At 43.3% G+C, this 13,305-nt stretch overlaps 1 protein-coding gene across 1 annotated transcript in view; it reads left to right on the top strand.

The window, feature by feature from the left end:
- Window positions 1-461: 461 nt before the first annotated feature.
- The window catches only part of MAPKAPK2 (MAPK activated protein kinase 2), a 108,611-nt gene continuing 95,767 nt past the window's right edge, over window positions 462-13,305 (top strand). The window contains exon 1 of the mRNA XM_054981404.1: window positions 462-1,060. Coding sequence (XP_054837379.1) covers window positions 791-1,060 — 270 coding nt within the window. The 5' untranslated portion in view covers window positions 462-790. The remainder of the gene's footprint in view (window positions 1,061-13,305) is intronic.

Consider the following 13,305-nt stretch of genomic DNA (forward strand, 5'->3'; position numbering starts at 1 on the left):
GCACTCCTTAGCACGTTGAAGTCAGTGGGTTTAGAAGGGTGTTACTCTGTTTCGTATTGCCCCGTAAATTTATTTGGACCAACCAATCATTAAAATTTTGGAAGTAAGCTTCAGAGTGGCACAGGACTCTTCTTTTGCCTGGACGTTTAACAGAAGGGGGGGGGGGAAGCTGCTTGCCAAGTGGATGTTCCCCCCAGCATAGTCCACCAGCAAAGAAGAGTAAAGCTTCCATGAACCAACCCAAGACGCCGCGCGCTATCCTCCAGCCTCGCTCCGCCGCCCTTCCTCCGAACCTTCCACCGTTTCCTCCGCCCGTCCCTGGCCCGGCTCCGCCTCAGTCTCCTCCTACGCGCCGGGCACAGCCAGTCAACGCGAGGCTGTGACATCAGCGCAGGGAAGCCGACCCGGGGAGAGGAACAAGATTGATACATTGTAGCGATTCTTTTTCCTGTCTCGGCGTTCCGAAGAGGCAGCGAGCTGGGCGCTGGGGCCAAGCTGGGGTTGGGGCGGGGGGCGTTTCTCCGAAGGGGCGGCCGCCTATTCCGGTGAGATCCGGCGGGCCGATCGGCGGCTTTCCAAGTTCGGAGTTTCTTTTAGGACCCTGGGAGAAATTATAGGAAAATAAACGGTGTCTTTTCCTAGCAGACAAGCGGGAAGGAATCGAGGCTTGATCCGGCTCTCGTGAGCAAACTTCCTACTGCTGGGGAAAGAAAGAGAAGAACAGAAGGAGAAAGGGCGAGGCGGCTAGGGAAGGAACTGCTGTTGGCTGGCCCCGACTTCGGACGGTACGATGCTATCTAACTCCCAGAACCAGAACCCCCAGGTACTTTTCCCCAATCCGCCGCCGCCTCCCCCGCCGCCGGTCCAGCCACCACCCCAACAGCCACAGTTGGCCCAACAACAACAGTTTCCCCAGTTTCATATCAAGTCCGGCCTTCAGATCAAGAAAAATGCCATCACGGATGACTACAAGGTCACCACGCAAGTGCTAGGGCTGGGGATTAATGGGAAAGTTTTGGAAATCTTTAACAAGAGAACTTCAGAGAAATTTGCTCTGAAGGTAAGTTCGGAGAAGGAAGGGGAGGCGGGGGCTTTGAGTCTAAATTCTTTCCTAGTTTTATTTACTCGTTATTTGCCTTAAAAAAAAGAGTTTCGTCATGTCATAAGTTTTTATTTCTTTTACATGGAATGTAAATTCCCCCTGGAGTAAATGGACAGTCTGCCAAGTAAATACGATACGGATCGTGGCGGTAGGGCGTACGTAAAAGTGGCCTTCTTCGATCCTCCTATATCGATCAGTACCGGCGTAGAGCCACAAAACGTGGATCGTGGGTGTGACGTTTCCTTGTCTGGGGTGGTTGGTCCTCGTCAGAATTGTGTCTGGTTTAACCCTGCACAATAAAAGACATTTAGAACGGAGCCGCTGCTTTATGGTCTGTGTAGAAGTTCTCCGCTTACTCAACGGTGTAAAGTTCTCTTGTGTCCTTTTTTAAAGGGAGGGGGGCGCTGATGATGTCATTCCTCCGTGGATTTCCCTTTTCTTCTCCCTCCCCAGCAGATTCAGCATTTGAACGAATTAGGAGTTCCCCAATGGGAGACTAGGGGGATGGGTAGAAAGAAACCCCCAAGGGACAAGAGAAGACTAATCCTGAGGCTGGGCTTTGATTCTTGTTTCTTGATCCCTTGCGAGGGCATGTAACGTGTGTGTGTGTGTGTGTATTTGATCGATGATCAAAGTGGCGTGGAGGGGCGCCGGAATCTATGGAATCTGAATGTTTTCCAGATCGTTGGGGCGAAGCGGAGGGGGGGGGGGCTGCCTTGCTTGGGCAGATTCTTCTTGTGGGGATCGCTGGAGACATCAGTCCAGACCAGAGTGTGCTTCGTTAGGGACTGGCATGCAGTCGTGATCTGAACATGTACACATCACACTCGTTCACAGGCGGTTACTTCTGAGCGGCGTGGTGCCTCTCCCCCCTCCCCCTCTTAATGTTAAACCCGCTTCTCTAAAACCTCGTCTCCAGATCTGTTGGTGAGATGCAGTTCCTGGAATTTAGAGAAACGGTTAGTTTCACCATGATTTGGCTACTGGCTGGGGCCTCGTCTCCCAAAGAGGTCGTCTGAGCAGCGAGGCGAAATTGTCCAGCAACAGTTTTCTTCTTGACAGTAAAACGAACATGTCTGCTAGTGTTTTACGGTGGGGAGGGGCCTGAATAATGTGCCTTCTCTAAGGACTGGTAATCAGTTTACTAAAGGGAATGGGCTTTTAATAGCAATAATAAAGCCTTTTTGGTAATGCTGTAGATAAGGAAAATGGAGATTCTTACATTATCATTTCAGCATAATAATAATAATAATAATAATAATAATAATAATAATAATATGCATGTTGCAAGTTCTCGTGTTTCTCATCGTGGACAATTAAAATGAAGCTTAAAGTGATTTGACTTTGTTGTTGATGTCTTAATAGGGTGGTTTTACTATGAATTTTTAAAGGATAAGTTTCAATTTCGTACTCTAGAACCACCTTGGAATCCTTCTTCTCAAGCTGTGTGTGTGATTATTGTTAATGCAACAGAGGCAGCAGAAGAGACTTGCTTAAAAAATCCCCAGTGTATCCAATGTAGTTTCTAGAGCTTTTCATACATGGCATTAAAAGTGTTTTTTGTAGTTTGTATAATGTGGATGTAAAATCTACATTAACTAGAATATACACCCGGTGTAAATTTGTACTCTTGCACATTGTAACCCACTTTAGCAACATTCATATATAAAGCAAGTGAGAGACTCAAAAGTATTGTGTGAATGTGCTTCTGATTCAAATTATGAATAAGGTTAAGGAGGACCCAGCCAGATGAGATGCTGGAGATCCTTAAATGAATCTCCTGTTTCTTTCTACTTCTTTTACTAGTGACAAAGAGCGGGGTAGGGGGATAGTATAATTTCATTGTGCAGCTAATATAAATCATCCAAAGCAGCTATTTGCCATTATCAGGTGAAGGTGTAAGTTCCAGGTGCTTTCCTTATCTGGAGGAAATAGTAACTTCAGGAATAATTTACATTAGGGAAAAATGACAAGGGACCATCACTTCCCATACAGTTCATCCCCTCCATGGCTGCTGTTAAAGAAGTTAAAAGAGATATTCGTATTAGACTCGAACCCTGGAAAGCCTGCATTTAAATCCCCGTTCAGTCATGCAGCAGACTGGCAGACCTTTCATCCTAACTTAAGGTGGCTGTGCGGGGGGTGGGGTGGGGGGGGAAGAGTCCTAGGTATATCACCTTGAAGAGGCAAGGTAGCAATTATTGTTGTGCTCAGTTCTGTATTGTATTAACAGCTGCAACACTTACAAATACTAGCCCATAAGATTTTGTCTAGTCTGCTGGCCTGCACATGTCCAGGAGACCAGGCTAGTGATTATATCCCAGACTTAGCTGAAGGCCATGTTTTCCTGGGGTGGTGGAAGTTCTTTATAGTGATCAAGTGGCGATTGTCTGCTGTCAATGTTTTCCAGTTAATGTTCCAGTATGACCCATTGACAAGAGTGATGGTCAAATGTATGTAGAAGATCTAGGTTGAAGTCCTACCTACTTGAACTGAGGTCTACACATGCAGCAGAATGAATAGTAGGGTCCTGAGGCAGAAGAATGGGCTGTGCAGACTGAAGATGGAGGATCAACGTTTTGAATGCTCTAATATCTAATAGCCCCTCACCCCTGAAAAAAGTCTGTGAGTTAAAAACTAGCACAGCAGACAGTGGGCTGAGGCAGAATGTTTCTCTGCTAGGGTATTTTTGTACTGTAGTGAGGGGTTTTTTTTTAATGGGGATTTTTCAAAGTGGCAACTCTACTTGCAGGTTGTAGTAGGTCAGCTTTCTTTCTTCAGATTCAGCCACCCATTCTTCTGCATGTATAGATTGGCTTGAGGTGGTATTGCAACCGCAGTATTCACATCTCTGAAATAAAAATAGCCTCACTATCTAAAACAGACAAGGTGGGAACAATAGAGGGAAGGAAGGGAGAGACAGGAGCAGAAAGGAAGGAATGTGGATGAATACACTGACATGATTTAAGGGCCGAAGTAGAAATGACGATGGGATATCCTCTGATATCAGATTCTCCAATGTTTCAAAAATTAAGAGCAGCAGTGGGAAGATCTGATTCCAACTGAGGCTCTGGCAGCAGGATGGTGGATTCAAACCTCCAGATTAAAGTTTCTGTTTTTCCTTTGGGGGAAAACTTATTATATGTGCAGCTCTAAATTCTCCTCCCCTCTACCAATTTAAAGCAGAAAGTGGTGTCCAGGAAATGGGATAACTCCCCCCATGCCAGCCTTGCTGTTACTGGTTTAATCCAGGCAGTCATGTGGCTATCATCCACAATTTAACAAAATAGGCAACCAGTCTCTCACTGCCATGATTTCTGAGGTCTTAAAAGCTTGGATACAGTTGGGAATGAGGATTGAGGTGAAAAGCCAAAGGCTGCATGGAAAAAGTGAGTTTTAAGGAGGGATTTGAAGGCAGAGAGGAGGTGGCACTGCACACACGTTTCCATAGAGGAAGTTATTGTGAAAGCAACAGGACATTAAAAAGCAGTATACAATGACTAATAATGATCCTGTAGTGCCCCTTCTCCACACATTGATCTAAATACTTGACATTTGTGTGACTGATATTCAGTCGAAACTTTTTTTAGAAGTCAAGACCTGTACTTGTTCTTAAGGATCTTGTAACACTTTGCATAAATCTCAAGGGTGGTTCTTTGTTTTGAATCACACCCTCTCAGCCCTAATGTTTCTGTAATATTTCTGCCCCAGCCGTCTTTGCCTTCACACCAGACATGAATGGGTGTGTGAGGATGGCATGCAGTTTACAACATCTTACTGAATGAAAAGTGCTGGCTTTTCTTTGTGTGTTTTCTAACTAGAGTGTGTCATTAAGAATCTTCTTTATCATAAACTGAGAAATCACCACCACCATCTCTGACAAAAGTCAAGCCCGTGGTTTACAGAAAGCAATACAATACAGTAACTACGTAAGTAAGTATGTTCTCTATTGATCCACTTTTAGTGAAATTCCTTTATGTTGCTGTTTATGTGTGTGTGGATTATGAAAAAGCAGGATAATGGAAAGTTGAGTTTAGGAAGACAAAATCCACCATCTGCTACATTTGGCAAACATTCCCAAACACCCCCTACTTTTAATAACTGAGTTAAAACTCTTATCTAAGATGACACAGCATGGTAGAGGGTTATTGTAGTATAAATGGGGTGTGTGTGGTGGAGGGAGTGAGCACGAACTATTTGGGAAAGACTTTCTCACCTTTAAATGGCTTTGGAAAAGTAATGTGAACTCTTTAGGTGATATGGGTACAGACTCTATTCTAGAACAGGGGAACAGTCTTGTCCTAACCATAACTTTGTTCCTGCACGTTTAGCTGTTCAGAAATGTTATACATTATCCAGTTAATGACAAAGATCAAAAACAATAACTGTCCTTCTGTTGCGCTTACATCTTATTTTCCCCTTTTCAGTCAGATCTGTTAAAAACAAGGCATCTCTTGGGTTATTTTCCTATTGTAATGTCTCTGTGCAGCCATAAATGCTGAGCTTAAACAGAGGCTATACTATAAAAGGCTTCCCTTCCACTTCAAACAGAAAGTGCTCTTTTACTTAATCAGCTGAATAGCAGATTCTTGCATTTTGCCTGAGAACATGCACATTTATCACTATTATTATGTCTGAGACATGCTAATTCTTTCTCTCTAAGCTGTAAATGAGTGGGCTCAGCTACTGTTTTGACAGAGTGCTTTTAATCAATTTGGCACTTGCCTCAGCCACTCTAAATGGTGAGCTCCCACTACTTCCCTGTGAGAAATAACAGGAGCAATGAGAGTTCCAGGAGAAGGGAAGGGGCATGCACTGGCATCTCCATGACTACCCTGCATTAAAATATGGGCCCAGATAAGAAGAGGGGCTGTGGCTCAGCAGTAGATCATCGGCTTGGCATACAGAAGGTCCCTAGTTCAATCTCCAGCATCTCCAGTTAGTATCAGGTAGTAGGAGATGTGAAAGACCTGGCATCCTGGAGAACCACTGCCTGTCTGAGTAGACAATACTGACCTTGATGGACAAAGTATAAGGCAGGATCATGTGAGTTGCTTTCGAAGTGTCATTTATCATGTCCATAGTGGAGCGAGATGCCCCAGGCTTGCTCTGTATCTAGCTGTGACTTTTAAATCATCTGAATCCAATTAAAGTGAGTTTATAGCCAGAGTGATAAGTTGCAGGCTCTTTAACTTTGTGCTTGGAACTTAGGTCTTTTGTCACTTACTGATAGAATGTTTGTGGCCAAATGTGACTGGTAGTGCCATGGGCTGAGGGCTTAGCGGGTTCTGTCTCTCACATCAACCTACTAATTTGGTTTCAGGCAAACCACATCACCCTGTATATTCTCCCACCCTTCCTTTAATATTATGGTATTTGGTTTGCCTATGGCTTCCTGATGAACTGATGGCAGGAGTGAGATTCGAACCAAGGACTTTCTGTTTCACACCTCAGCCTCTCAGTCCCCCACCTGCACATCGTCCTAGTCAGAGTCCTTTGTTGTTGTTAGGATTGATTAAGATGATAACAAACATGCCAGTGCATGGGATAGTAACCTTAGTGAAGGAGGTATTTTGCAAAATCCTGGCAGTTCCTGCTTGTATATTATTTTCTCCACTTCTCTCCATAGGAAAGATTTTTTTTTACATTCTTCTCTCCCCCCCGCCCCCCTAACATGGAGAAAGGAACAAGTTTAGGCAAGCTGTCAAGTGTATCGGCTTCAGTTCAAAGTACAAGATAGCTGTAAATTACTGCTTTCAGATTCATTGGAATTGTTAGCTAAGAGTTTTAGCAGATGCTGCTGCTCAGTTGTTTAGGCTGAGGCTTGTGTGCTGCAAAGTTTCCTCCCCCATCTCCTCAGGGAAAGTTTACATTTCAGATCATTCAGCTGATAGGGATTGAAGGGGACATATACATTTAATAAGCATTTAATAAGCAGTCTGTGAAAACAAATGCCTTGCTGTTTTTCATTCATTAATATGCGTTTGTATGACTAAAGGGATTCTTTCGTAATGTCAAGACAAAAAAAAAAGCAGTAACAGAACAAACCAGCTATCAGGAAACAATTGCAACAGCGCTAGTTGTTTCCGGTGACGCTACAAAGCGTTGGACTGAGCTATTGCCAGGAGTGAATGCTGAAATTTTCCCTTCAACGGCATGTTTTGGTTTTGGTGCCTACACTGCCCCTCTCATGCTTTGCATTCCTTCTTTCCACTGGTTGTGGATATTAATGCAGTCTCATCTCAAAGAAGCAAAGGAATTGTAAACCTCATGAATATTATATTACTGCTGTTGGTTCTGTTCAGTCCTGCATGGAAAAGGACTTGCTGCTAAATTTGTCCCTGTTTCAGGTGCTGTTAGGCTAGCATTTAATTTAAGACTCATCTCTCTAGTATGAACAGGGAATTGCAGAAGTTGTATAAACAATTATGTGTTCTTTCTATCCAGTCTGTGTACATTTACGCTAAACAAAACCCCGTGAATTACCTAAATGAGTATTTTAGTAAACAGGCCACAGGATGAGCTTTATCTGTCAAAAAATTGAAGTGTGGCAATGTGAATAGAATCAGAAAGATAACTTTTTTTAAAAAGTTGGCGGGTCAGTGATCGTTGCAGTACAAAACGAGATTGCAAAACCACTTAGTAGTAATTAGAAACTTGCATATGTTCTCAAGCAAATCAAACCTGGCCTCTTTTTTCCCCAGAAAATAATTTAGTAAAGTGGTAGTAGACTGTTAACTTCCCCTGTCATTGGAAGTAGCAAGCAGCTCATGAAAAACTCTTAGTGCCAGCCGGAATCCTTAAAAGATTTGTGGGCTCGTGAAGCTTAAGGCTAATCTGTGTGGTCAGTTGCTTAGGGATATAAGGTAGTAGGTAGGATCTGATCTCCCTTCCTCTCCACTCAAGTTGCAGAAATTTCTTGATGGAAGAAAATTAAGTGTGTCGGCTCTTGAACATCTAGAGGCACAGCTTACTATACCGGCATGCTTATTGCTGCTGAGCCTCTGGCATTATATGACACAGACTGCAGAACTGGGAAAACAACATCTCCTACTGTAAATTCCTCCCTAATCTGTGTTTACAGCTATGCTTTGTATGAAGTCCAAGATCAATTTGTGATTGACTTTCTTACTTTTTGTGATTGGCTTTCTTTTTGTGAAAAAACATGAGGTAGCCTCTGTGGGTCAGAGAATGTTGGAGGCTCTGCTGATGCTGCTTGAGTCTAGGCAAATAGTTGTCCTGGGCATCTTGCTTTGTCCCAGGTGGCACTTATTTGGTCTTTTTAATAATGGGATTTTATTTCAGCATGCTTACAGGCTGTAAGGTGCTCTTGGAATAACAGTTCATCGTTGTGGTTTGTGTACAGTCCGTCATTGGGACTGCACATTTGTAGGCCAGCAGTGGAGAAAATTTCCAGAGCTTTTTAGCAGCCTAGAAGCACCCATTCTCCCTTTGAAACTTTCCTTGCCAAAACCATCACATGACCAGGAGGAGGGGTGCTGCTCCCTCGGTTCTCTTTTTGCCACCATGAGGATAACAACAATATCAACAACTGCGCTTCTATACCGCTCTTCTAGACAGATTAGCTCCCCACCCAGAGCGGTGAACAAGTTAGTGTTGTTATTATCCCCACAATACAGCTGGGGAGCTGGGGCTGAGAGGAGTGACTTACACAAGGCCACCTACTGAACTTATGGCAGTAGTAGGGTTTGAGCCAGTAGAGTGCTGATTCACGGCCGAACCACTGGGCTACAGCACCTCTTCTCCATTGCTGTTCTGTTTTTCCCTCACCTCATTCTTGAGGGTGAGGAGACTTGTTTCTCTTAAAGTTTTTTGTCATCAATGATTGTTCTAGTGAGGAAGAAACTATATTTAAAGAAGTCAAGTTTCTGATTTTATGCTTCGTTATTATGGCTCAAAAGGGACCTCTTCAGGATTGGACCACCTGCGGCTTTAAAATGGCCTTATAAATGCCAGTTCTCTGTGCCTTATCTGCCTGCAGGAATCACATAATAGAGCTGCTTGCTCTTTCTGCCACCACTTACCCTGAAAGGATGGTCTGATAGAGCCTCTAATTCACAAATGGCTTTTTTACAAAGGCTTTGGTTGTGTGCGAGTGTGGTTGAAGACATAAGCCCCAACATTCTGAAGGGAGAGGTTTGTGGGCATCACCTGACAGAGCCTCCTTAGAACAGCTGTTTTGCAAAGGCTGAAGCTGAGCACCAGCCTGATTAAAAGTGTCTTCCCTCTCCTTGGCCCTCTTGGTTCCAAGTGCAGAAATCGGGAAGTGTGGCCTGACGGAGCCTTCTGAGTTGAGAGGCTCTCTTCCCCAAAGGTTTTTCCTGCATGCCAGCCTGAATAGAGGTATACTCCTCCTTCCAGGTTGACCTAGTTTTTGAGGTGAGATCCCTGGAGGCTTGTTAATGCAGCCTTGCAGTTCAAACTGACTGTTTGCGAAAGGCATTAGTCGCTCGGCTCCAAAGTCAGAACCAATTCTCTGTTGATCTCAGCTCCAGGTCCTCTTGTTAGTGAGTCAACACAGTGACAGAGCAGCCTCAGTTCCAATGGTAACCTTCGGAACCATTGATGTAACAATTGGGGCTCCTCTGCTTCTTCCATTTTTGATAGATGTGATAAACCTTCACCTCTAAGCCCAAACCTTCTGAAGCAGATTTTGCTGTTGGTTTCATTGCATGCTCATGCTCTCTTTTTCCTACCAGAGAACAGTGTCAGCTCTCCACAGGGTTCTCAGCCTCATCACTATAAGATTCTGCAGTCATTCGGGAAATGTTGGTCTCTTTTAGTCAACACAGAGTAACTTTATTCAGCAGAAACAAACAAACAAACAAAAAGAACAGAAGGCCTAACCCAGGTTTTCCGTAGCAGTCCTTAAACCAGTTTACACAGACATGAGTAAAACTTGGCCTGAACTGCTCTAGATTTCTAGTGTCTTGAAACAAACATAGAACATGGAACAGACTCCTCAGCATTAGAACTAATATTTCTGGGAGTGAGTTCTTATTTAAATTGGATTCACCCTGAATTCCTATACTATAAAATTTGTGGCAAGAGCCATTTTTATATAGTGGTTAGAGCACTGGGATAGGATCTGGGAGATCCAGGTTTAAATGCTCTTCTGCTTCAAAGGCTTGCCTGTGACTTTGGGCCCAGTTCATTCTTTTGTCCTGACTTACTTTGCAGGGTTGCTGTGTGGATGGAATCAAAAGGTGTAAAATGTTGTGAGTCTTTGTTGGGGTTGAAAGGTGGGGTTTAGATGAACTCCATACCCATGTTTTAAAAGGGCATCTTATGTTTCTACTCAGAATGTACGCTCCAGGGCAAGTAGTCCTTGACTTACAAACTTTCATTGAATTGGCTGCTGTCAGGGGGGTCTCCTGCTACAGTCCTTTAGCAAATATATACTTGATTCCAGTGGTCATCGTTGTTGTTTCTGATTTCAGTCACTGTGGAGTGTGAATTCTGTAAACTGTTAGCTTGAATGGGAAGCTGCATTCCTTGCTGCAATTGCTTTTATTTCAGTTATGATCCTTTTATCATCCCCTTTGAAGGGAGCATTAAACATGTTTTAACCCTATTCTGAGGCATAAAAGGCCAAAGTGTTATAAATTGACGGATCGTCTCTGTGTATAAGACAAAAGCACAAAGATAATCTAAAGACTAACATGCATTTTAATATGAGCCTTTGTGAGTTCAGCTTACTCCTTCAGATATCTTTGGATTTCACAGCCTGTAACTATAGTGTATTTAATATCTGGTCCTTTAATCCAGGCCAGTGTTTCATACTGCCCTAGTCCCTGCTACGATTTAGTGTTTTTTTTTTTTTTTAAAAAGGAAGTCGCTGTTACTGTGACTTTGCAGAGAGACTGAATTTTCCAGTCTAGATGGACAACACTCTAAGGAGGAAAAGACTTGCTGTCGAATCCTTAAGAGCCACCTCTTCTTTCCTTTCTTCACATAACTTGGTGACTCAGAGTAGTGCATGTGTTTTCCATGTGCAAGAGACCAGGTTCTTTCTAGCATCTGCTTCTGAAAGAGTCTCTGGTAGCAGAGTTATGAAAAATCTATTAAATTCATTTGTCTGTATGGTGATTGACTCTACAAAAGAGAGTAAAAATTCAGTGGTCTGCCACTCAGAGTTTCCTACAGTCCTTTTTCACATCTGTGTTGCTTTGAAGATTAAGACCCAAGATCTTTCCCATCTCTTCTCTCCGGGGAGGTCGCCTATCTTCCCATTAATTGAACGATTATTTTTCTGAGACAGAAAAAAAGAGTGTTATTCAGAGTGCTCCTTTACTTGTTAAGGAGGACAGATGAAAAGCCTGTTTTTGTCATCTAATTTTGTGAGTTGTAGTCTTTATAGTTTTGCTTGGCTGTTTATAAAGTGCAGGACAACTAGGGTATCTCACATCAGACTGCAATATTGTTTTTTCCTTGCTCTGTTGATGGTTGGTGATTGATCATTTACTGGGCAACTCCCTTTTTGGTTGTACTAGTTGAGAAATAATTTTTCTTTGCTTTTACAGTCTTTCTTGGTCCACTTTTTACTAAGATTGTTGCGATTTTTGCTTTTGCAATTGTAGTTTCTGCATTTTCACATGCCTGTGTGTGATATCTTGGCAGAACTTGGTATTTGGTTTAAGTTTCACATTTCAAGGGATACCCAGATTTGTTTTCTTTCTTTCCTAGACTGAATATATGTCCACTATGCCTGTGCTGTCAGCACTGTATTCTTCCCATGGCTCTTTTTTGATGATCTTCTTCTGGAAGTTAGTGCCATCTCAGGGGCCCATCCCTGCAGTGTGGGGACCCTGCTGTGAAGGTGTGTGTTCAAGTGGCTCTTGGTCTTCTAAAAAATGAGTTTGTTATACTACGACTTTCACCTAAAGCTCTAGATATACTTTACTTTGTCTTTTGTTTTAGTGCAAATGCTCCACATTGTTATGGATTGCATTGCAATTATGTTTTCCTCCACTAATGGGTGCCAACTCCTAGATACTCTGATCAGAGGATCAGCCTATTTGGCTTTGCCACTCAGTTGGTCAGTCCATGCCCTGCCCTTTTTTTTCTCTTTTTGCTGTCATTGGGGCAATGCCCTTTTAATTTACTAGCAAGGTAGTCTGTTTTTTATGTTTTTCTCCCCTGGCTGTTTTGCCACACAGATTGCTATTAAAGCTGCACAAGGTTCATTTATGATGCATATTCTTCACCTTTTTTGTGCCACAGTAGGCCTGCTTTTCTGCTTTCTTTATTCTGGTTTGGAGCTCCTGTGCTTTTACCCTCCAAGTGGAAAAGAGCCTCTTTTGTTTATGTTTTTGCCACCTTTTGGGACTCAAACACTCTAAATTTTCCTCTTTCTTATTGGATTTCCAAGTTCATTCCAAGCTGGGATATAACTCATCAACTTTTTGCACCTCCTTGATACTTCATTTTTAATCGGGTTACAGCACTTCAAACTGGGAATGGGGACATTGTGGGTTTTAACTTATGTCCCAGTGTGGCAATCATCCCCAAATTTCTGCCTATTCTCCAGGACTCTGAACCAATCCTGGGGATTCCACCCTCAAGCAAGCCCCAGACACTGGCCACGCCAGCCAATCAGAACCCCTGGATGGGAGGGGGAGCTGCCTCAGCTTAAAAAGGAGCATTAATACATTTTCCCTTTGTCAGAGATGTTGGTGGTTGTGGATAAGGGACCTGAGGGACCGCCTCTCCCCATATATTCCCAAGAGGACCCTCCGATCGGGAGGAAAGCAATTGTTATCAGTCCCTGGCTCCAAGGAGGCTTGCCTGGCCTTGACTAGAACCAGAGCTTTTTCAGTCCTGGGTCCTACCTGGTGGAACGCTCCGTCTGCCGAGACCAGGGCCCGGCAGCATCTACTATCTTTCCGTTGGGCCTGTAAGACAGAGTTGTTCCGCCAGGCTTATGGCTGAGGTTGGGCCTCCGCTGGCTGGAGGATACAACATCTACCCTCCTCCCTGTGAAAGTAGCCCACCACTGTTTTTTAAGCTGTTTTTAAGCTGCTGCTATATTCAGTTGTACTGTTGTATTATTTGTTATTAATTGTATTGCTGCCATCAGGAAAAAAGTGCTGCTATTTTTGTATGATATTTTTGTATGATGTTTTTAATGTTTTAATATGGAAGGTTTTAAATGTTTTTAATGTTGTTATCCGCCCTGAGCC

Source organism: Eublepharis macularius, chromosome 5 (assembly GCF_028583425.1).
Source record: "Eublepharis macularius isolate TG4126 chromosome 5, MPM_Emac_v1.0, whole genome shotgun sequence".
NCBI classification, from domain to species: Eukaryota; Metazoa; Chordata; class Lepidosauria; order Squamata; family Eublepharidae; genus Eublepharis; species Eublepharis macularius.